Raw genomic sequence first — 24,756 nt, forward strand, 5'->3', positions numbered from 1 at the left:
CAGCAGCGTTTCTCCCGAATGTGACCGTCAATTCTAGAAACCTCAGAGTAGCTCCCCCTCACCCTTGGACCATCAGGGAACTGATGATAGAATTGTGCTCTCCGCGGCATCCCAGCGGGAGGTTAGGAAAGTTGGAGCGCTTCGAGGGTCGCCGCACTGGCCGCCCGCGCCCCCCAACCCAGGCGTTTAGGGAACTCTTGACTTTGCAACGCGCGCACCGCCCCCCTACCCCGCAACTGGTGCTGATGCGGGAAGGTGCGGCCGCAGTGGGGCGGGGCAAACCGAGCCCGCACCCCCGCTCGTCTCCCGCCCCCGCCTCGCCGTCCCCGCCCGCCTCGCCCCCCGCCCTCGCCCGGGGCGCCTGGCCCGCCCCCTCCCCTCCGCGCGCAAACGAACCTCGAGACGCCGCGCTTGGCGGCGGCGGGCGGGGGCCGGGCGAGGGAGGGGGCTGGCCAGAGCCGCCTGACTCTGCAGTTGTCTCCCGAGCGCGGGCTGCGCCGCCCAAGCCGCTGGGCTGGGGAAGCACTAGCCGTTCGCTCCCGGGCCGGCTCCTCCAGGCGCTCGTGGGCATGCAGCCCGGGAGCAGGCGGCGCGCCCCGGGCCGCTGCTGAGCCGGCCGGGGCGGCTGGGACCAGCGCCTGCCGAGCCCCTCCCACCTTGCCCCGGGGCTGACGAGCGGCGCCCCGGCACCCCCTCTTCGCCCGCAGCTCCGCCAGCGCCACCCCCCGCGGGCTGCAGGGGCTCATGCAGCCGCCAAGGTAAGCGCGGGCCGGGAACGGGGCGGACCCGGCTCTGACATCCCCGAGGCGCTGCCGCCACTTGCCCGGGCCGCGGCACTGCTTTGGTCCTCCCCAACCCCCCGTCTCATCTTGCTCCCATCCTGCCCAGATTTGGAGCTTTGCTGCGCCTCCATCGCTTTAGCTCTTGGCAGCAGTAAAGTTTTTGTGGTTTGGTATTTGCTCTTTTTTCCTAAAATGCTCTCCCTGGGCAGCCGGCAGCGCGCGTGGCTGGGCAGACCCAGCGAACGTCCCTACCACGGTGCGCTTGCTGGAAGCTCCCTCTCCCCCGCGCGGCCACCCCCGCATCGGGCGACCTCTCCGCCCGGCCCGTGGAGCCTGGGACGGAGCGGACCACCAGGCTGTCCCGCCGTGAACCCTCACTGGCCCGACTAGCCCGGGCCCCCTCCTCCTGCTCCCTGCCAGGCTGCCTAACCTGCTGCAGAGGAGCGGATCGAGCGCCTGCCCCGGGGCATCGGCGGTGCGCACTGTCTGAGCTCGGTTCCGAGCGGTCCTTTGCCTGGGAGCGCAGGTGCACAGGAAGGTGTGGGACTTGGGTTAAGTGCTTAAGGGACAGGATTCCCGAGTGGCCCTGACGTTCCTAAGTGTACAGGTGGGCTTCGCGCGGGGCTCAAGACGTGGCTCATCCCAGGGAACAAGCTGGGGCAGGGGCACAGGTGTATTTAGGGGGAGGGCCTGTGTGGGGAACGCTCGGGTGCACTTCTTGATTGCATCCTGTTAAATGTAATGGCTTTAGATTTGCTCAGTGGTAGAATCAATTCCCCCAAATTGAGATTTTTAATGGGAGCCTGCGAGCTGCTATTATGTGATGTGGTTTCGGAAGGCGTTGGATTGTATTTATTTTATAAATCGGGGGAATTGCGGGCGGATTAGGGGAAATCGCGCCATCTAGCGGAAATGTTAAGCTGCGCGTTTCTTTTAGGCGGCGAAGTTGGGTGTTCTCAAAGTAGGAGACTCCGGCCCGAGGTGGGGAGGCAGAGGAGGGTCCTGGGACCCGGAGCGAGTAGTTCTCGGTGTATCCACAGTCCTCCTGAGCCTGAGCGTCGCCACGTCCCCGGCTCCACCTGGCAAGCTCAAGGGTCAGAACTGCAGGCCGTACTGAGTGGCAGGCCGTCGCCTCAAGGAGATCCGACACTTTCTCCATCTGGCTTTAGGGTCCTCTAGCAAAACCACAGCATAAAATGTTACCTGCCAGTAAGACGGTGCCTGTTCTTTGGGCGTCTATCCGAGATATGGGAAAAACCTGTTCACGGCCCCGTTCTCTTCTCCCGTGCATCAGAAAAAAAGTGATTTTTCAGGCGAATCTTGAGCCGTGACCCCTAGAAAAGAGATTGGTGTTCTCTGAAGGGCAGCTGAAGGAGAAGTGGGAAAGAGCCAGGTGCAGGTCTTAACAGGAAAGGTATAATGTAACAAAAATGGCAGTTTTTTTACCCAAAGAGGAGGTTTCCTGCTCTTCCATTACCACATGTATAAGGGACATGAGCTCCAATTAGCAGCTGGGCCTGGACTTTGCTGGATGGCAGGCAGAGCGGACAAAGGCTGTGGGTGGGGCGCCCACACATCCAGGAGGGCTCCGCATCCTCCGTGCCTGGTTTTTGCTGCCACCTTCCAGGCCAGCTGATATTAGCAGTGAGCTGGGCTCTCCCTGTTCTGAAGGGCAGGCTGGTTTCTTGTTGAGCAGGGTGGTGTTCTTGTGGCGAAGACCACTTGCCCTCTTGGGATCTTCTGAGCTGTGGCGCTAGTGGTGAGGGAGATCCCAGCCTCCTTTGCTCAACACCCCTGCTCGCATTTCCCTCCCAGGTGACGGACAGGTGCTTATGCTCTGAATAGACATTTGGAATGGTGGGTGGCTTAGCTGCTTACCCCCGACACTGCTGGAAACTCTCTCACCATTTGCAGGCATTGAATTAATAACTAGATTTATAACAAAAAGGATCTTGCAGTAACCTTATTCAAGGAGGGGTTTCTCTGACCTTTGCTAAGAAATCTCTCTTTCTCTCCTTACAAGCCTCTCCAAGGCGTGACTCCCTCCCTCCCCAGCATGTGTAATAATACAGAATAGAGAATGAGAAGCCCCTAGTTAATATGACCCTCGACTTGGCTCTTCAGCCACCCCATGGAGGCCAAATACAGGACTTCTTAGATGAAGAGATGCAAAATAAAACGAATAGGTACTGTGCACACCTAATGCTGGGACAGGGAGTTTTTCAGGTCGCTCTCACAGTGATGCTTGCTGCTTCTAGGAAGCAGGCAGGAAGAAATGCTGGCATTCCCATTTCTCAGAAGAGGAAACTGATGCCCACTGATGTGAAGGGGTATAGCCAGGGTTCTGTGCATTTAAAGTGCTTTTTTGCCTACAACCTTGCTACCGAATGAATTAAACTCAAGCACTTGCTTCTACCAGCCACGGTCCCTAAATTAGGCCTGCGTTAGGAGGTATGATCACTGATCTCTCCAGAAGGCTGACATCCAGGAAAAGAGATGGAATATAACCAAATGAAACTGAGCATAAACAGACAGGGATTATCGGAAACCAGTGCAGGCTCACTGGAATCTGTGAGTCCTGTGAAAAGAGAAGGCACTACACCTTAAAGTCAAGTTCTAGAACTTGACTTACGACATCCCAAATGTAAGTTCAGACAACTTTTAAGCATCTGCAGTGTTCCTGTGGCTCTTAGGAGAATGGCTTTGCTTTTCAAACAACATTCATTGTTTATTCATTCAACAAACTTAAGACAGATTTAACCTGAAGCAGGGAGATCCAGGCTTTCCCATCTGTGGTATCAGCCCTATTCAGATGACAGGCTTCTCTTTTTCTTACTTTGACTGAATAACAGTGCAGTTTCAGCCTCCCTTCCCTTAGCCACAGAGCTCTGAAGATCAATGAACAGGGCAGTGGAAAAAATTAAGGATTGCCTCACCCAAGTGTACGGACAAGGTCAGGAAGAAGTCAGTTTCCTTGGTGACAAATGAACAAGTGAACATCTTTTAAAAGGATGCCCAGTTTCTTAGCCAGGTCTGACCTAAGAGTGGCAAATGCTGTCTCACACTGGAGCCTTGGGTTCAGGAGATAAGAATGCCCACTTGACAAATCTAAGAGCAGGAGGAAGAAGAAATTTTGAAATTTGGGCAGAAATTGGAAAAAAAAAAAGGCAAATGCAAATCTCTTTTATAGCCCCATCTAAAAGAGTTAAAGTCACTGCTGCTTGACAGACATAAATCTGCACTACTGCCTCCTGGACTTGTAAAAGTCTCATATCTAAATTATTATGCTACAGAATAAAAGCAGAGCAGACACTGTTTACGCAGAAAATAATGACAAAATTGCTAGCTGAGTTTACTTCTCGTTTTCCAGTTGTTTGTTTAAAGCAACACTGCAAGATGGAGAACTTTCAGGAACCAAGATAACTGGATTTGCCAGCGTAGGAAAATCTGGCAAAAAAAAACTTGAAAATAAAAGATTCTGTCAACAATCTGGTAACACAAAGCCAGTTCCTGTAGATCCTGTGTCCCCCGCTGGCATAGCAGGGAGGAGCAGATATGAGGACAGATGCCCTAAAGCTTGCTAATTTCTGTCTTATTAGGGCCACGTGTAGTAGCTGCCGTCCATTGTGGCTTCCACTTACGTTTCATGTTTTCATCTTTGGAGACTCTCAGATCTCCACATCTCCGCACCAGCTCACCCTGGCTGACAGCAACAGTCTGTCCTGTTTCCTGGTAATTCTCTGTGCTCCATCTGCCCTTGTGAACAGAGACACTCGGCCTCAGTCCTCAGCAACAGCCTTGGTACCATTACTTGTTCTTTTTTTTTCTCTTTTTCTTTTTTTTTTTTTTTTTTTTTACATTTACCCATTTATTAAAAGATACAGATGAACAGCCAGAGAGAGAAATGTAGAGTGAGGTCCGGGAACGCCTTGAGCTTCTGTCCCTGTGGAGCTGGGGGAGGTGTGTCACCTCCTGGTATATGGATGTGGTCATCAACCTGGAGGCTCCCTGAAACCACACTATTTGGATTTTATGGAGTCTTCCTCACTCCATTTCCAGCCCCTCTCCCTTTCCTAGAGAAGTGGCCATCAGCCCTGATCCAGGAGCCATCCAGGAGCTCCCCCAGAGTCACCCTGTTGGAACAAAAGATGCTCCAAGTGCTCTTATCACATAGGAATTTACAAGTGTTTTAGGAATCTTGTGTCAGAGCTGGGGATGAAGAACCAATGTGTATATTTTTATTACAAATCACAACATCACAATTATGATGGCACCAACCCTTTCTAAATCCCTTATTATTCTGAATATGTCAATTACTGTATGCATAATACCTTCACGTACAGCGTTAGTATTAAAAGAGGTAAAAACCCCACCGAACTACTATTTCACCTGGAAATGTGTCCCGTTTCCTGAGTTTTTCTTCACCCTCTTCATTCATGTCCATTCTTTTTTTTCAATTGAAGTATAGTTGATGTACAATATTATATGTTACAGTGTACAAGTATAGTGATTTACAATTTTTAAAGGTTACACTCTATTTATAGTTATTATAAAATATTGGTAGTATTCTCCATGTTGTACAATATATCCTTGTAGCTTATTTTATACTTTATAGTTTGTACCTCTTAATCCCCTACCCCTATCTTGCCCCTCCCTGGGTCCCTCGCCCCACTGGTAACCACTAATTTGTTCTCTATATGTATGAGTCTGCTTCTTTTTTGTTATGTTCACTAGTTCGTTGTATTTTTTAGATTGCACATATAGGTGATAACATACAGTATTTGTCTTTTTCTGTCTGACTTATTTCACTTAGCTTAATGCCTCCAAGTCCATCTGTGTTGCTGCAAATGGCAAAATTTTCGTTCTTTTTTATGACTGAGTAGTATTCCAGTGTGTATGTATGCACGTGTGTGTGTAGATTACATCTTCTTTATCCACTCATCTGTTGATGGACACTTAGGTTGCTTCCATATCTTGGCAGTTGTGAATTGTAAATAATGCTGCTATGAATATTGGGATGCATGTATCTTTTCAAATTAGTGTTTTTGTTTTTTTCAGATACATACCCAGGAGTGGAATTGCTGGGTCTAGTTTTATTTTTTTGCAAAGCCTCCCATTACTTATCCTTGTTCTTGAAGAAACATGCAAATAATTTTTCATCCTCTTTAGGAATTGTTAGGAATTCTCTCCTGGCTGGCTTCTTGAAAGTCTACTAGCTAGAAACATACAAGCAGACAAAGACTTAACCCATGATGGTGTCCTAAACATCCGTCGTGGTATAAGTCTTGTCTGTCACATGCAGACACTCCACCTTAGAATTCACTCCCCTGACACACTTTTATGCATTTCCCGATTGTTCTGGACCGCTGTGTGTTTCTTCCTCCAGGTTGGCTGTTTAAAATCCGCAGTGTTGAGTTGTGCTAGGTGCTTTCACAAAGTTTTGTCCTCTCTCTCAAAGCCTGACCCACTTGTGAGATTCCGAGACCTTGCTGGTTAACCCCTTGCCGAGAAGCCATTTCCCTGGCTCTCAAAGAGGCATGCTCAGGAAACATCTGCAAGGCAATCGCTGTGACTTAGAAATTTGCTGCCAGGGTGCATTTTCAGCTCTAGAATAGAACAGAATGGAAGGCTCTCACAAGAACAGGTCCCTTGGACTGCTGAGAGTTTAGCTAAGCCACTCCATGGTATTGCTGCCTCCGCATCCATTTTGTTTGACCACGTGGCCCGTGGGGACCTTAAATTGACACCAGCCCTTAATACAAGTGCATGCTCTGCTCTGGATGGCAGCCAGCCATCATGATCAGCAGTCTCCCCTTCTCCTCAGGGCCTACTGCTCCTAAGCTAAGTTCCCCATCAGGCTCACCAAAAGCCCTTTCTTCTGGTTTGTGTCAACCAAACTGGCCTTAGCTCCAGGAACCCCAACGTGCTCTAACCACAGACCCTGATAATGGCACGTGCCCTGGGTCCTGTCTCTTTGTTTGCACTCGGCCTTGACTTTCCCACGTGGCCCCTCCAGGTGTGCACGGGACTCCCTCCAGGACCTGTGAGCCATAGACTGTATTTCAGTTTCTGTCCTGATCTGTTAAACCCTAGCTCACCTGCCGGCACCCTGTGCTCCACTGAACAAGTGTGAATTTGACAGATTCATAGCAGAAGAGCACGTGGAAATGCACATTTCATTCACAGAATTGTAAAAACTACACGGTTTCCTCGAAACAATTAGTACCTTGAAAAGAATCAGAATTTTTTGGAAAGAATAAGAATTAATACTTGTTTGAAAATTTTGGTGTATAATATACTCTCATTTACATTTAATTTAATATCCTTTATGGAAAGAGGTAGAGTATAAATAATAAATCAACTTTTAAAAAAATTTTGGGGGAGGGGGAGAGAATTAGGTTTTTATTTACTTATTTATCTGTAATGGAGGTCCTGGGGATTGAACCCAGGACCTTGTGCGTGCTAGGTAGGCCTGCATTCTACCACTGAGCTGTACCCTCCCTCCATAAATCGACTTTTTAATGCAATTGCATTTTATCAGATGGGTTTCTTCCATTTACGCAAAAAGCAACGTAGAGTTTAGGGGCCAGCGCACCTGTGGATGTCACGAGGTTCATGAGGGTGTTCTCTCACAGGCCCGGACCTGCTCATAAACCCTCACTGCTACGTTTGGCAAGTCGTTCTGCCCCAGAACAAGGGACTCGTGGGAGTTTAATTTATGTTGTTTCACTTCCGTCACTGCAGCATACTTGGGTTTGTATCCTTGGGTATCTCAAGATCATACAGTCAGGAAAAGCTAGGTGCCGCTTTCTTCCATGCAGAGAGAGTTTTACGTTGCATTTTGAAAAAAGAGATCCCTAAATTCCAAGCATCTGATTTCTTCATGCGCAAATGGATGCTCCTGGCAGAGTCTGTCGACTTCAGGCCTGGCAGGGAGCGTAGTGTCTTCCCAGCACACGCACACCACGGCCAGGAGTCACCGAGGGCAAAACCAACCCAAGCCAAGACGGCACCCAAACCAAGACGGCGCCCACGCCCTCCCTTTCTGGGTCAGTGACCAACTTCTAGGGGCAGAAGCCCATCTGGCTGTGAAGTTGAACATGCTCTGAATGCCTTGTGGTCTGAAGGGACCGCAGGGAATGGCTGCTGTAGGTAGGTTTACCTAAACATCATCCTGTGTATCATTTACTTGTCACTCAGAGGCTATTAAATTCTGGTAAGCACTCTATGAAAACTTGACCCCAAAACACCATTTTCACATCCAAAAGGAAGAAGAAGAATACTATCGCTATTTCAGCTTCCAAAGTTTTTAGGCAGGTGGGGGAGATTATTCAGGGAAATTTTCTCTTTTCTTAAAACATTTTAGTATTTTTGCTTGCTCTGGGAAGCAGTGTGTCTCTAAACATATTCACAGTTCAAGTGCATGATTATGTATATGAAGCACGTTATTTGTCTAACGGGAAAAAGTAAACCTGGTGAAGATGAGAATGGGCTGTGATTTGGTGGGAAAAACACTGAACGTGGCATCATCAGGCCTGGATTTGAGCCCCTTCTTGCTATTTGTATGCTTGGTGACCTGGGACAAGTCACTTACTCTTGCTGAGTCTCAGTCTTCTCATTTCGAAATGGAGACAGCTGTGTCCATGTCATAGGTGAGATGACTCTACTATTACGTGGGAGATTTTGTCTAATAGAGATTGCTCAACAGAACCTGAGTTGAACTGATAATGCACTTAGAACCCACTAGGAGTCCTTGGGCACTCATTCAAAAAGACACACGCACCCCAATTTTCATAGCAACATTATTCACAATTGCCAAGATATGGAAGCAACCTAGGTGTCCATCAACAGATGAGTGGATAAAGAAGTGGTGATACATGCATTCACGCGCGCGCGCACACACACATACACACACACACACACACACACACACACACGATGTGGAGTAGTACTCAACCATAAAAAAGAATGAAATTTTGCCATTTGCAGCAACATAGATGGACTTGGAGGGCATTAAGCTAAGTGAAATAAGTCAGACAGAGGAAGACAAATACTGTATATCACTTATATGTGGAGTTTTAAAAATACACCAAACTAGTAAACATAACAACAACAAAAAAGCAGCAGACTCACAGATACAGAGAACAAGCTAGTAGTTACTAGTGGGGAGAGGGGCTTATAGGGGTGAAGAAGTGGGAGGTACAAACTATTGGGTGTAAGACAGGCTATGAGGATGTATTGTGCAACATGTAGTAACTGTAAACGCAGTGTAACCTTTAAAAATTATATTAATTTTTTTAATTTTAAAAATAAAATAAAATGAAAGTCCTTGGGGAACTCTGCAGGTTTCCCCCCAATTCCCACACATACAAATCAGAATCAGGCACATAGTAGATATTTTGTTACAACGAAAACAATTCTTAAAACTAATATTGGCAACTACTTATCAACACTTACTCGACGCCAAGTATCTGTTCTAAATGGTCTCTTATAACTCATTTAATCCTCGCAATAATCTTCGGAGAGAGCAAAAGAATATCCCCATTTTTCTGATGAGATAACTGGGTTTCTCTGAGGGTCTGGGTTCAGACTGCGTGTTCTCAGCTAGCGTGATGTATTGCGTCTCTAAGGTAAAAGTAAAGACAGCCCCTCAGCCTTCCAACAAGTTTAAAATAGAAGACCACGGTGGTAGAGGAAAATGTCACATAAAACAGCACATTTTTTCTTTCTGGATTGGCACCCTTCCCCACCTCCCATCAGCTCGTGATCTTCTTTATTTCAGCTTTGCATTAGCCATTCTAAACAATTTTGAATTTGATGAATAACTTGGTTATCTCTGATCCTATTGCTAAACGTCTATGGTATTTGTGCTTGGCACCAACTTGTTCATTAATCCAAATACTGCAGCCTTCTGCTGGTGGAGAGGGAGACGCAGACTCACTGTCAGTTCAAACAGTTGCCATTTGGTGGATAAATGGTTCCAAGCTGGTTCTTCTCCCAAGAACTTACTGGAACAGGGAGAGATGGATGCTGGGGGGTCTGTTCTCCGTCACAGGAACTTGGCATGTCTTGGTATGGGTACCCAAAAGCTGCTTTAAAACGAGGTTACTAGATGTTTTCAAGGTGTGGTTTCAGGTATGCAGTAGTATTGCTGGGGATTATTGCTGAAGAATCTCGTACTGACACTAAAACATAAAAATGTCACTTTTCAAATAACATTACCTACTTGCTCAGCAACATTTCCGTTGGGGGAACCCAGAAGTGTTCCATAATGGCTCCTCGGAGTCGGGTGTGGGCAAAACCAGTCAGTTACAGAGCCAACACCAGTTCAGTGACTTCCTCGAGACAACAGACTGCGGAGCTGGAAGCCCACCCCCACCTCCCCGGGGGCAGCCAGGCCAGGATTCTGCTGGTGGAGAAGCTTTGGGTCCAGAGAGAGGACAGGACATGCCGGGGTCCCCCAGCTAGGGGCAGTGCCGCCCCAAATTCCTGGCCTCTCTCTTTCCCCATTTCCACCGCAATGTCTAAAATGTCTCAGTCTCAATACTGACAATTAAGCAATTCACAAAGGCTATCACTTTCGTCCTGCGCTTTGTAGACGGAAGAATTTGCAAGTGTAAACCAGAAAGGTGTGCACTGGAGTCTCAGACAAGAGCTCAAGAGGAAAGTGACGGGAGGAAGACTTTCAGAAATGAAACTCCGATTATATATTAGTTTATCATCCCAGTTAGGGAGGAAGGGGAGATGTGTCCAAAGAAGAAATGAGGCTGTTCCAGGTGTTTTTTCTGAGAATCTCAGAGGTGAAGAAGGAGACGTGCAGAAGGACGGCAGGAGGGGCTTCATTTATGGAAATGGGACCGGACAAACTGTTAGCAGGTCATCAGGAGGGCTCCAGCCCAGCCTGGGCTGAGGCTGGGGGAACTCGAAGGGAGTCCTTCCTTCTGTTCAGAGCAAGAGGAGGAGCACAGAGATGGAGGAGGGTGAACAGAGGCAGAGAGAAGACCAAACATCTCTGTGCCTGGGAAGGCGTTGGGGAGCTCATCAGAGGTGGTGTGACAGCTGGGAGTCACCCAGACCTGCCCCATCCCCACTCTACCACCACGCCAGCTGGGTGACCTCAGGCAGGTGCCTTACCTTCTGCAGTATAAGTTGGCGTAAATGTGGGTTGTCTGACTTCCAGATGAGAAGGGACAGATGAAGTGTTTTTAAATGGGGATTGAAGTCCAGGAAGAGAAGAGGATATAGCTTTTAAAAGGCATTTGGTATTCCTCACAGAGAGACTATTTTATTTTATTTATTTAGTCAGTTTTAGTTATTATTAAGTGAAGCATAGCAGATGTATAATATTATACGAGTTACAGGTGTACAATATATTGAGTCACAATTTTTATAGGTTATAATCCATTTATAGTTATTGTAAAATATTGGCTGTATTCCCCATGTTGCACAGTATATCCTTGTAGCTAATTTTGTACTTCATAGTTTGTACGTCTGAACCCCCAACCCCAGTTTGGCCCCACCCTTTTCCCTCCCCTCACTGGTAACCACTAGTTTGTTGTCTCCATCTGGGAGTCTGCTTCTTTTTTCACATGGACTGTTTTATATTCAAGTCTGTCTGGTCTTCCATCAGTACATCCCCTTCGGCTGGGGAACTCATTCCTCGGACTGCTCAGCTCCCGCTCCTGCCATGATGGACGAGTTCATAGGGCTATTTAACTGAGAGACAGAATAAAATATGAAATATCCCCAGAATAAAAAACAGGAAATAGGGAGCATTTGGGAGGTTGCTAATAGTTTTTGGTAAAATTATAGTAAGCTGGCTAGATAAATTGATTGATTGATTTTATACATGCTTATATGCATATGGAAATACCTAGAAAGATGTGCATGAAACTGTTCACGGTTATTCTCTCCAGGGACAGTTACCCGATTTCATGTAACAGGAAATTGATTTTTTTTAACATATGCCTTTATTACTGTTTCCATTTCTTGAAATAAATGTGATGTTAGATTGAAGGAAACGGAAAGTCCGGAAAATTTGTTTTCCCAGCATTTTCTTTTTAAAAAATCCCTTTTATATCTTCCCGGCACTGTGACTATGCCCGTATCTACCAGCGGGGGTGTGCTTCTGGAAGGTTCTGAAACAGGCCCTCCATACAGATGTCCATGCCAAGCTGGTTCTCCAGGCCCTGAAAATCCCCAGACTCTGTTCCTGAAAGTGGACTCCTGAGTAGGAATCCTGTCCCACAGGGCAGTCTGATGTCGATTGTCCACGAGGTGGAATTTTGACAGACGGTGTTCCAGACAGTATGCGTCTGATGGTGGTGTAGACGTCGCCAGACCGGGTACTAGCGATGGCTTGCTTTGCAGTCAGTGGTCCAGTTCATTAAAGAAGCTCCTGACAGAGACCTCCCGCCCCCAACTCCGAAAGACCCTCCAGCCTTAAGTCCTGAGTTGATTTGCAGGGACAGGGATGGGGCTCCCGAGACACCATGCAGACACCCCTGTCGGAGTGCTCCACACTGTGCTGGAATGATTTGTCTCCACATCTGGCTACATCCCTGGGCTGTCCGGAGTGGGTGCAGACCTGTCTGCTGCTCATCTGAGAACTCCCAAAACCTCACTCCGAGCCCAGTACTGAAAAACAATAAATAAACTAAAACAATCTGCCTTGGGGGTGAGGGGGGAACATTACTCATCTGATCACATGCATTTAAAGACAGATCCGAGAGCAAATAACCTCTGCTAAGGGGTTTAAATCCATCAGGAGAATTTAAAGAGAAAGTGAGATATTGCTTCAGTTTCTAAGAAGAGCTATTGGAGTGTCAGGGAAAGATGCGTTTCAAAAAAAGCCATTAGAATATTGGAATAAAATCTGCATGTTTTAATTACTGAGAATAAGCACTCTCGTGGGGAGGGAGGGAGCATGTAAGCCAAGAAAACAGCGTGCACACGTGCAGAGAAAGGAAAAAAAACCCAGCTAGACCAGGGTAGGAACACGCTGAAGGCTTCCCGACATGAACAGTGAAGAGGTTCCTCAATGCCTGAGTGAGGACAGCGAGACCCAAAAATGCTTTGGAAGAAGAGAAGCAAGGCGATTCCTAAATGGTCATGGAAACAAATGGGTCAAGGAAAGCCTGTGGCCCTCTGTCCCAGGACCAGCTGGAGGGAAGGGAGCATTGATGATTAAAGATGGCAGTTGTATCTCAGTGATCAAAATATACATCTCTCTTCCACGTCGAGCCTGAGCCCAAGGGCAGACGTGCTGGGCCCCCAGTCCACAAAGGAAGCCCACCCCTCTAGGGAGTCACTTTTAGCCACTTTGGCGGAACAGATAACTAAAAATGTAATATCAGCAAACATGTTTTAAAGTCCTAATTACCTGGGCAGAGCAGCACACGCTTTCTGAAAAGAGAACATGAAACTGAACCAGTCTATTTGCAGTCCTTGAGGACGTAGAAACAGGCCTGAGACGAGAGAGAGAGAAAGCCAGGGATGAATTATGTTTAGACTCTCAGAATTCCTTCTGGCAAAGTTCCTCCCTGAGGGTCATCTCCAATAGTTAAGTTCCTCCAGAACTTAGGGGGAAGTCACCTTGGACCGGAATTGTCCTTAGAGACAGGAAACACAGAATAGGATAAACAGGTGCTTTTCTGGATGAAGAATTATAAACAGTCGGGATCCCCAAGGATGGCTGGTGCTCCCAGACTTCATTTAAATGTCCATAGATCATCTGAAGGGAGAGAAGGGTTCCAGGCCTGCAGCTGAAATGAAGGCTCTGCAGAGAGATGGCAAACAAATGGTGATTCGCTGCAGGACCAGCTGATGAGTTAGCAAGAACATACATATTAAGCTTTTGCAGGGGGGCAAGCCTCAGTTAATGCATTTAGGAGAACAGAATCCAAGTTACAAGAAAAAGGACTGGGTCCAGTCTTTTTATAGCCACAAAAAGGGGTTTGGGGGTCCTGGCAAAATGTTTGACCAAGTGTTCAGAAATAGTATTGGAAACGAAGCCAAAAACACTGCTCTCCCTGGGCTTCCCCCAAACCTGGCAGGGTTATGAGCTAGAGGAGAATAGCTCAGAACTGCAGAAAGGTGAGTAATCAGCCAGGCAGAAGTTTTTCCCGAGAAGCTGGGCTGCTTTGTTCTTTCAGGAGTTTAGTGTGGAAAGATGAAGCCAGAAAGGTGATATGATCAAAGTCTATAAGACCTTGAAGGTTGTGCAGAGAATGAGCAGGTCTGGTTCATCAAATTTGAAACGACCCGACCCAGGGTAGCCCTTGAAGGTTGAAAGGGGAATTTGAGGGATAAATTACAAAGAAGAATTAGGTCCCATTCTGAGTTGTAAAGTGAAGCAGCTGAGTTTCTCAAGTCATGGTATAGGCAACGTGGTTTCAGAAGTACAGGGTGGACGGGATGGGAGTAGACTCATGAAATTTTGCCAGTAAGTGAATGATGGATTAAGAGCCATGGACAATATATCCCTGTGCTTTTGGGGATGGTGAAAATAATTCTTGAGACCAGTGTTCTTGAGACCTTAGCTTCTCGTTATTGGTCAAAAGTCTGTGCATGCAAGCGAGAGGAACCGAAATCAAACCAGTTTCAGCAAAATAAAGAATTTTGTTGGCTCCCATAGCTGGAACACATCCTGGTATAGCTCAGAGGGGCTAATAAGGAGGAGCTTCATGGAGAATCCCATGCTGAGGAGTGGTATGGGGAAGGTTGGCCCTGAAAATTGCCATCAGTCCCTGAAAAGCTCACCAGATAAAATGCAACTTCGGTAAAAAAAAAAAAAAAAACAGTATGCCAACTCTGCAAACACAGCTTCAACCTGCAACACCCATAAACACTCGCCTTGCCATCAGATTGCTACCCCGAGACCCATCCTGTGTAGGATGAGAAACTACAGAGAGCAGAACGGGATCAGTGGGCTCTCCCATAGCAACAGTCTCAGGACAGGTTCTAATTGGTCAGCTTGGGTCATGTGCCAGTCAGTGCTTTATTGAAAGTGATTGTTAAAGTTCCCCGTCTTGCTCGGACTTTAAGTCCAGCAGGGTAAGCTATGACTCAGCCTGGGTCTTTTGTGCATCCAGGGTTGATGGAAGGTGAGGAAACTTAACAAACCTACGAGTCCCTACACATGAGACTCCCAGGAGAGCTCATTTTATGATGGCGGTGCCCAGGCTCTATTTCCCAAGACTCAGATTCAGCTGCTCTGAGTGGGGCCTGGGCATCTGTATTACTGTTAAACCCATCACAATGGTCTCCCAAGAGAATAAATCCCTCCCCTTCTTGAGGCTGTGGGTGGGGCTCCCAAATACTAAAAATGCACACCCTAGCAGAGTACATGCTGGCCCTTCTACAGCTCTCCCAAGCTCCTGCTCTCTCTGCAGCCTAGCCTCTATCTCCTATAGCCACCTCAAGCTTTTCCAGCTCCTCCAGCAAGCCACACCTTGGCTTGTGACATACTCAGTGTTCCTTCTACCTAGAATCCCTGCCCCTCTCCTCTTCCCCTGCCCACCGTCTTCCCCTGGCACACTCCCACACTGGGCAAAATTCCCTCCCCTTGCCACACCCCAGACTGGGCTGGAGGCCCCTGGCACCTATGTTCTGTGCCACCCCTGCCAGAGTCTGGGTGATGCTCTGTTGAAAGTGATTGTTAACTTATCTATCTCGCCTTGACTTTAAACCCAGTGTGGACTTGCATCACTGGAACGAATGGCACATACAGCACGTCAGGGACGGGGTTGGGCGTGCTTGGCTCTGCAGTTTATTAGCTGGTCATTGGGTGAGTCCCTAACCTCACCTGGCCTCAGTTTTCTCATCTGCACAATGGGGAGAATAATAGAACAGACCTAAACTTACCAAGTGTCTAAAAATGTCAAGCACTTAGCCAGCATCTGACAGAATGTAAGAGCACGTTGAGACGTTAACTGTTATTACCGTCATTCTTACTGAAAGTGAACCCTTGAAGGCACCTCATAAGACACACCACCTTTTTTGGTAAAACTTTCCCTGGGTAGTTAGTTGTTCATTCCTCACCTCTGCTTTACCCCGCACCTTCCCCTAATATCTGTTTCTACCAGTAGTTCTGAGATAGGAGCTATTTTATTGATTCCTTTATCCCCCAGGGACTAGCATGCACTGGTCCTGAATATGTATTTATTGACTGACACCTCAGTTCCTGGATTTGGGAACACCCTGTTCATACAAGGAGGCAGGGGAAGCTGGAGTCCCTGCCCACCCCTGCCCCTGGGAGGGCTTCAGCCTTACGCAGACATCGCCTTTCAGAAGCCCCCTGCCCCTTCCTCACCATATTTCAAGAATTTCTTATTTCTGCAAAGAGTTAGGAGTTGTCAGTAGGCTGGTTGGTTTGGCCATTATAGACAGATTTCTCAAGGTCAACACAACGCCATACTGCTCTATTTGAGCCTGGATTTCTCCTCATAGTCTAAACTGTGTAAAGGCCCAGTCTCCACTTCTGTGATGCCCGAATTCAGCCTCACACACTTCTCTTGAGAAGACAGCCCTTTGCGTCCCTTTCCCAAACAACTTGCTTACGTCATAGGAGTTGGCTCTCCTCCCAAAATGGCGGCCAGTCCCCTGGCAGGACCGCTGGGGAGCTCCCACGGCCCAGTGCCCCTCCCACATTGTGCAGGTACTCCTCTTTTTACTGAGCTTCACAGATAATGCATTTTTTACAAATTGAAGGTGTGTGGCCACCCTACGTCAAATAAGTCTATCGATGCCATTTTTCTAACAGCATTTGCTCACTTCACATCTCTCTGTCACATTTTGGTAATTCTCTCAATATTTCGAACTTTTTCTTTATGATTATATTTGTTATGTGATCTGTGAGCAGTGATTTTTGATGTTACTCCTGCAAAAAGATTTCGACTCACTGAAGGCCCAGATGAGGGTTAGCATTTTTTAGCAATAAAATATTTTTTTAATTAAGGTATTAATTGGTTTTTTTGGCCATCATGTGCTATCACACACTTAATAGGCTATACGGTATAGTGTAAACATAATTTTGATATGCACTGGGAAACAAAAAAGTTTTTGTGCCTCCCTGATTGCAATATTTGCTGGATTGTGGTAGTCCAGAACCAAACCTACAATATCTGAGGTATGCTTATATTCGGGTGCAGTTTGGGGGTGATAATATTATCAGCCTGCCCCCTGCAGATGAAGAAACAGTGGTATAGAGGCTAAAAGCCCTGCACCAAAGGTCCGCTCCTGGGCCAGGACGGTGTTGGAAGGTGCTTTCAGGTCTTCTGCTGCCTGCACAGCCTCTTCGCTGGGTCCTGAGCCACGTCCTCCGACCTGGAGATGCTGCAGCAGTAGTGATGGTGGTGAATTTACTGTCTGGGCTGCTGGGAATGCTCATGGCTCCCTTCTCTCTCATTAGTGAGAAGCTTTAGAATTAACTTGTGAAAAGGCAGAATCTAGCAAACGGTGTTAATTGGTGGGCCTGACAGGTGCCTCTGTATAGTCTGGCTCTGCCTGCCTCAGTGTGCCAGGGCTGTCCTGTGATTCTGGAAGGTTAATTGTGGGTCATGCCTGAGAGGAATGTGATTGGAGACCTGAATTTTGAGGTTTGGGGCTTTCACTGGGCAAACCTGTAGCATTTTACCAACCTGTTTCAGAGAAGCCAGATTCACAAGTATTACTAAGCTTCGGATTGTATCTACAGACCTAGGATCCCCTTCCCCTGGCCCAAAGCCACTTCTCCAGAGCTCCCCTCCCCTCCTGGCAGTCACAGTCCTAAATGCAGCCTCTGTGGCCTTCAGCAAGTGAAGACTGTGAGAGTGCTTAAGAGAAAATCTAAATTGGATAAAAACTCAATTTTTTTCCCCAAAGAACCAGACAAGCAGGCTTGGAGGTGAGGTGAGGGGGGCTGAGGGGGGAATTGATTTAACTAAGATCACTTGCTCTGGCCTGTTTGTGTTCGGTCCAAAAGATGTTTCTCGGGGAGAAGTTTCCAGTCCCTTAAATATCCCAACAGCGGCAGGGATCTGCGGGGCCTGGGGAATCTTGGGGAGGAGACATTTTGCTCCTGGAAAAATAAGTGACCAAGTTAAGGCAAGTCACCACCCGGATGCCCTCCCCAGAGCGGCCTTGGTGGCCTTGCCCCGGCAGCGCCAGAAGGCCAGGCCCCGCACACGGCTGAGACCACACCATCCACACCACCTCCCCGGTGGCAGCTGTCCTGCTGCCTCCATCAGTCAGGCCCCCAACTTGGGAGCGCAGCCAGGGCAAGTCCTGGGAAAGCAGCGAGGTGCCTGGAGGGGATGCTGGAAGCGGCAGAGCACAGGCCGAGTGGGTGGCCCGGGTGGCCCGGGGCTGCTGCAGGCGAGACCCTCGAGGTGCTTTAGTGGCCGAGATCCAGCGGGCCATCCCGCCCAACCCCGGACAACTCGGAAGCGGGTTTTTCAGCCTCCTGCACTGGGGACGCTTCTGAGTGAGGGAAATGAGCCGGGGTGTCGGTGGCGTCTTCAGGACGGCAGTCTAGTTGTAAAGGGGTCCTGGGGTTTCTCTCCAATCTGTTTCTACTTGAGTCGGGTGTGTACAGGGAAGATTGAGGGGAGTGGCGGGGAGCAGGGCACGGCCGCCCTTGCACTCTGCAGGCCTTGGTCTTCCCGGGGGATTTGCGCATTTTCTGCGTGGACTGTCGCGGAGTTGGGGGAGCCAGGGCGCGCCCTGTGGCCCTGGGTTCCCGAGGTCCCCGTGGCCAGCGCCGCAGCTGGGCCGCCTGGGTCCCCGCCCAGCTCCTCACCCCCCAGCCCCGCGGGCGGCGCTGAAACCCGAGCGCGAGGGGGCGGGCCGCGCGGCGGCTGGGGCGGCGGGGCCGCGCCGACATTGGCGGGGAACCGGGTGATGGATGGAGAGGGAGGGGCGCGCGGGGAGGGGGGACGCGCCGGGCGCCCGCAGCCGAGGTGGACCGAGCCTCCCGGCTCGCTGCTCCCGCCGGCGGAGCGAGGCTGCCCTTTCTCCGCAGCGTGATTTATTTTCTTCTTTTCTTCTGAACTCTTCTTCCAGGGAGAGGCTAGTGGTAACAGGCCGAGCTGGATGGATGGGTATGGGGAGAGGGGCAGGACGTTCAGCCCTGGGATTCTGGCCGACCTTCGCCTTCCTTCTCTGCAGCTTACCCGCAGGTAAGGAACTGCGCCCGGCCTGGGGACAGCCGGCCTGGCCCGCTCCCCGGGTCTCCTCGCAGCGCTGGGCCACAGGTCTGCGAACGCGTCGGAGCTCAAGTTCGCCGGCCCACCTTGGGCCCTCGCCTCCCATTTCCACGCGTCTTTGTTTCTCCCGCGCCTCGCCGAAGGCGCGACAGATCCCCGGGCGGGGTGGGGGCTGGACCCGGGAGGACCCGTCACAGGCTGCAATTAAAAGGAACCGGGCAGGGAGGTCGCAGGCGCGGGAGAGATCTCCCAGCTTCCGAGAAAGGGGTTACCGGGAACGCGCCCCTTAGGGGGCCGAGAGAAGGAGAGGCACTGACTTGGAGCGAGGGGCACAGTCTCCAGGTCCTCCCCCAGCAGTTTGCAAACCTGCCCGGTACCCAGGGGTGGAGCCAGGGGCGCCCCTGAGGTCCCAGCCAAGTCCCCGACCGCGCCCTCCTGCGGGACCCCGTTCCGCCCCCGCGCGCTGGCCCACGCGGGGAAGCCCACGGACTGGGCTCCAACAGGCAACGGGTCCTTATTCCTGTTTGATAACATTCCGCGTCGCCCCCTGTTTGTTTTTATTGTGTCAGAAAGGGAGAGAATTTCAGAATTAAAGCTGAAAAAGCCCATCTGTTTCCAATGAATCCCCCATAGTTTTTCACAATGTTTTTGGCAGATCGCTGCTTTCAAATTCCTCCGAGCCCGGACCTCTTGTTTTTGTTGGGGGAAGGGAGGCTAACTCCACAGAGAAGCATTTGTTCCTTCCCAAACGCTCCAGTTTCTTTACTTCCCCCCCTCCCCCCGAAAGGGGGAGGGGGGGAAGGCACGAAACTTAAATCCCCGGTCTGTTTTCTTTATAATGTTTCATTAAAGTTTATTCCATTTTTGCCATATGCTACTCACAGCCTGGAAACGCCAGTTAAACCCTTTATACCCATTTTTCCCTTACTAAAAATACAAATAAACCCAGTGTCGCGGGCCAAATGGTCCCCGATGCAAGGCGGGATTTCCCGGCTGTTTCCATTGTGCTGCAGGATTCCGAGGTGTCTTTTTGCAAAAACGAGGGCTTGTTTCGCTCCGCAGCCGAAACGGATCGGCAGCCCCCGCGCAACACCCGAGCTGTGCAAGAAAGGACTTGAGTAAGACTGGGATTGGATTGTTTTGTTTTGCTTCTCAGCCAACTGGGTTTCAGGAACTGGCAGAACTGGGCAGTCCGGGCTCGGCCTGGCTGCAAGTTGGGGCTCCCGGTGGGAGGACCGTTCGGGCAATAAGGATCCCTTTACCTCCCCGCCTCAGCTCCTCTCAGGGGGCCCTGCGCGCCCCAAGGGCGTCCCGGAGAGTCTCAACCTGCTCGCTCGTAGCCCCGGATTCCACGGAGGAGGCCCGGGCCAAAGACAAGATGAGGGGTGGGGGGAGTGTCAGTGCCCTAAAGAGCCTTTGGACGCATTCGCCCTAGCCCTGGAACTTTACAACCTGCATAGTAGGTCAAGCAGCGGGCTGTCCTGCCCCCGCTCCCCTTTTCTAAAGGCAGTTTCTCCACCTACAGAAGAGCCTGGCTGAAAGGCAGATTTGGTTCCCTCCCAAGAACTAAGAAAATAAAATTTAAAATGATCCTCTCTTTAAAAAAGAACCCCCCCACCCCCACCTTTTGCAGAAGAAGGAATTCCCCATATGTGTGCATCTCAGTTTGGTCCAGATAATGATCCAGCCCGTTGGAAGTTTTATCAGATGGGTTGATAAATGGCTTTTGTCCCTTGGCTGCCGTGGGGGATGTGATCTCAGCTCAGAGCTGAAATTGAGAAGGGGGGCTTAGAGGCCCTTAAAACAACACCTTCCCGCTCTTAAAGCAACAGCACTTGTTAACTTCTTGGGCTGGAGAGGGAGGAAAGGAAGGGCTGGCGGGAGGTATTCAGAGGTAGGAGGGAGCCTCGAAGGCTGGGCTAGTGGGGTATTTGTTGTTTTTCAGCTCAATTCTTCACCTTAAAAACTTTAAAATGTCCCCCATAGTCTGAGGAAAGTGGGTGGGTTATATAATTCACAACCCGAATTCCACCACTTGCTTCCAAGAAGCCCATTTCTTTTTGGCTTCGAGGCTGGTAACTAAAACCTGGCAGATAGAGCAGATAGCTGTTGCACTGTCATGCCAACTGGCTGATGTTTCTTCTAATTTGAGGCCTTGACAGCTACATTTAGTCAAAATTGCCCACCTTGCTGAAAACTGAGCTTCCAGTACGTCCAAACGAAAAGACGCCAGGGGCCTCTGGAAACGTGTGTGCTTGGGAAACCTGGGTCCAAAGACAGTTTCTTGAGAGACGAGGTGAGCAATTTCTACCACAAAGAGATGGACTATTTTATTCTTGACCTGTCGGCAGAGGGCTGCTTGGGGATAAAGTCCGAGAAGCTGCAGGTCTCAGGGGAGCAGGATGAGCACTGAAAAGAAGGAAAAAAGAAAGCACTGGAGACAGTCCGTGGCCCTGTGTGCAGGCCTCTCACTGAGGACAGGTGGAATCTGGCTGGAGCTGCCTCCTGAAAGCTTAGGCTTGTTCCGTGCTAGACTTGAATGGCTTCCAGGAGTAAACCCAGAGGAGTGCAAATTAAATTGGACGTAGTTATGTGGAGAAAGATGCCTTAACCTCTGCTAGACTGAGAGGGTCTGTGTCTTTGGGGAGTGTTTACATGTACCCACTCAACGTGCATGGCACGCCTCCTGTGGTCCTGACTCAGGGACAGCGTTCCAGGCCCTCATCTGAGCAAGGCTGGCGTCTGCCTTCAGGCCTAGTGAAAGGAAAGGGGCCCTTCAGTGTCCCTCTGGCTTTCGGGGTGTCTGCTCAGACGATGCTTTCGCCTTCAGCGGATGGACAGAGTGGCCATGTCTGGCTGGGAAGGGTGGGGGCCATGGCGGGAGGCCATGAAAGTCTTCTTAGAGTCTTCCATCTGCATCAAAACACAATTAATAGATACTTTTTGAACTTTGAAACCACTGTGACTTAATAAAACGGATTTCTAAGAGATAGCCATCAAAGTTGCATGTTGCAGACATGTTGGCATGCTTCCCGTCAACTACATATGGATGCTATAATGGTGGTTCTCAAAGTGTGGTCCTCAGATCAGCAGCGCCAGCCTCCCCTGGGAACTTCTTAGAAACCCAAGTTCTGAGCCCACCCCAGACCCATGGCAGCAGATGCTCTGAGGGTGGCGCCCACAGCCTGTAACCGTAACAGGCCCTCCAGCCGGTTCTGATGCACTTCGAGTGTGAGGACTGCTGTTCTAAAAATTATTGCCCTGGCCTTTCTCCTTCCTGCATCTTTCCCTTTCCTTTTTAAACTACAGCTGTTTTAGAAATGTTAGGTCTCAGCGGGGAAACTGAGGCTTGCAGAGACCCAGGCCCTCTGAAGTGTCCAAGAACATCTGTGTCATTGTAGAGATGAGAATATTGATCTCAAAGATGCTGCTCAAAATGTGCGAGCAGGTCAGCCTGCTTCCCTTGTTGTTGTGCTTCCGGTAGGACTTTGTGTCCCAGAGGGAGAGAATGAAGCAAGTCCCACTGCAAGAGCCAGATGGCAGCAGGGCCAGCCAGCCGGCTGGTGTGTGACACACCCCAGGGTCTGCAGGGCAGAGCCCGGCTCTCAGGGAGGGTGAGATGTAAAATCCTAAAGCCGGTTGGCCCCTTAGGCCTTGAGGGTGGGTTAGGGGTAAGGAGAGGCTCTCTGGCTAGTTTAAGAGGGGAAACCTCTGCAAGGTTGGAGGAATTGCAAGCAGGCACCCCAGCGCCTAAAGGAGAACTGGGGAGAGGTGATCCATGGGCTCAGATAGGGATGCTCCGTGAGATGAGGAAGTGGGGTCCCGGGTCTCTGTGTAGGTGAGGATGGGGTGGGGACCACGGTACAGGTTTTGGGGGGCATGTGATTCCTGCTGAAATTTCCCTCTGGGGCGCAATGTGCAAGGCACTTGGCGGAACTGGGCAGAGAGCCCCGACTTTACGTTCGGTTGAGTGGTTAGGTGCCACCCTGTTTTACAGCCCTGGCGACGTTCAGCCTGCCTAAAATTGATGGTGCTGTTTCTTCTAGTGCGACCAACTCATCTCAGTTTGCTAGCTTTAAAACTGAAGAATCCCATGTTTTTAGAAGTGCTCTTCGTCCTGAGCACACCAGGATGGCTGGTCACCCTCAACTCTTCCCCTGTCGCCTGGACTAGTGCCTGGCCTGTGTCTGTTAGACGCCCCACCCCCACCCCCGGCCCGGGACCATGAAGTCCTGGGTGTGAAGTGGCCTCTTCCTTCTGCCCATTCACCTGGGGCTGGGCTCCTTCCTCTGCCCTTTCCTGCCAGTGCCCACTGTCACTTTGCTTCAAGACCCTCACCAGCCCTAGGACCTGCCTCCCCAGTGCCCCCCACCCTGCCCTCCAAGTAGGCAGATGAATCACTCACTCTAAAACTCCTGCTTGGAAACTCGCAGCTCCCCATGGCCCTCTTTGGAGCATCCACAAGGGAGAACTCTCTGACATCTGGTCGCACACTCCTCCCCCGCCTCATCCTCATGGCTTCTGTCACATCCCCAGGCTCCAGGTTCCCCTGGCCTCCTGGTACTCTGTACCATCCGTGGGCAGCCCCTGGGCCTTGCTCATGCCACTGCCCAGGTTGGAATGGGAGTGCCCACTGGATTAGAGTCCAAGGTCAGTGCCATCCCTCCAGTGACCTGGGTGCCTGTCATCTTGGCTGCTGGCGTCTGTGCTGCCTCTTGCTTCCTGGGTCTTGTGGGTTTTGTCCTCCTCTAAATCACTAGGTCTGTTTATAAAGGCAGGAACCCCATTTCCTGTTTCTTTATGCCCCCTCCTTGCAACACACCCCAAGTGTACCCGGCCCTACAGGACCTTCAACAAGTTATTTGTGTTTCTGGGGGTTTTTAAAGTTTTTGCTCAGTAGGCGGAGACTACGGGTTTTTTGATTTTTTTTTTTTATCCAGATACCCTAATCTTTTTTTCAAAAAAAAAAAAAAAGGTTTTCTGGTCATAAAAACAAGACTCATGCCAAAAAGGATAAATAAGAAAATGAAAATAACCACGTTCCAACTTCCACGGGCTCCCATCACGAATTAACACTCACAATCAGCCTTTGAGACATAATTTCTTCATGTTGTTCTCTCCAAAATAGGATCATTTGAAGCAGTACAATATCTTTTAAAGCTCCTCCATTTATTGAGAGGCCACAGTGTACCAGGCACTTTGCTAGATGCTATAAATATGTCCCCTCATGAGATGGTCACCCCTCCCCAATGACCGTCATCATTCCCACTGTATCAAGGAGGAAACAGAGGGTCAGAGAGGCTGCCTAACATTACACAGCTAGTTAGTGGCAGAACCAGAAGTAGACCCCAGACCCCTGCCCTTTTCCATATACCACATTTTGGATAAACACACTCCTTAAACTTGCTAGGGAGCGTTTTAGACTCTGTGCTGTGTAGCATATAAGGCTTCAAGGTGGGGAAAAAATAAGAAACTTGGGAGATGTGATTAGATAGCAGAATGAAGAGTGACCACGGATCTCAGGTAGTTGCCTCTTCCCAAAGGCCTCTCCGCTCCCTCTCCATCCCTGGCTTAGCATTCCAGAGAAGATGCCATCAAGCCATAGGTTAGGAAAACGACTTTGGCAGTGCTGTCATGGTGCAGATTTTCCCAAGTCAGATTTATGTCTTTGGGGTTTTGCTTATTTATTCATTTCACGTCCCATTTCACCCGGGCAGTCCCAATACTGAGACGCCTATTAAAGTGATCCCCCTGCGCCCAGGTCCCCGCAGAAAGGAACCCATTATTGC

General features: G+C 49.6%; 1 protein-coding gene across 1 annotated transcript in view; it reads left to right on the forward strand.

Annotated features, from left to right (window-relative positions):
- The first annotated feature begins 384 nt into the window (after positions 1 to 384).
- Positions 385 to 24,756, forward strand: part of RGMA (repulsive guidance molecule BMP co-receptor a) — a 41,581-nt gene continuing 17,209 nt past the window's right edge. Inside the window, exons 1-2 of the mRNA XM_031440502.2 lie at positions 385 to 758; positions 18,825 to 18,940. Coding sequence (XP_031296362.2) covers positions 745 to 758; positions 18,825 to 18,940 — 130 coding nt within the window. The 5' untranslated portion in view covers positions 385 to 744. The remainder of the gene's footprint in view (positions 759 to 18,824; positions 18,941 to 24,756) is intronic.

Source organism: Camelus dromedarius, chromosome 29 (genome assembly GCF_036321535.1).
Source record: "Camelus dromedarius isolate mCamDro1 chromosome 29, mCamDro1.pat, whole genome shotgun sequence".
Lineage (NCBI taxonomy): Eukaryota > Metazoa > Chordata > Mammalia > Artiodactyla > Camelidae > Camelus > Camelus dromedarius.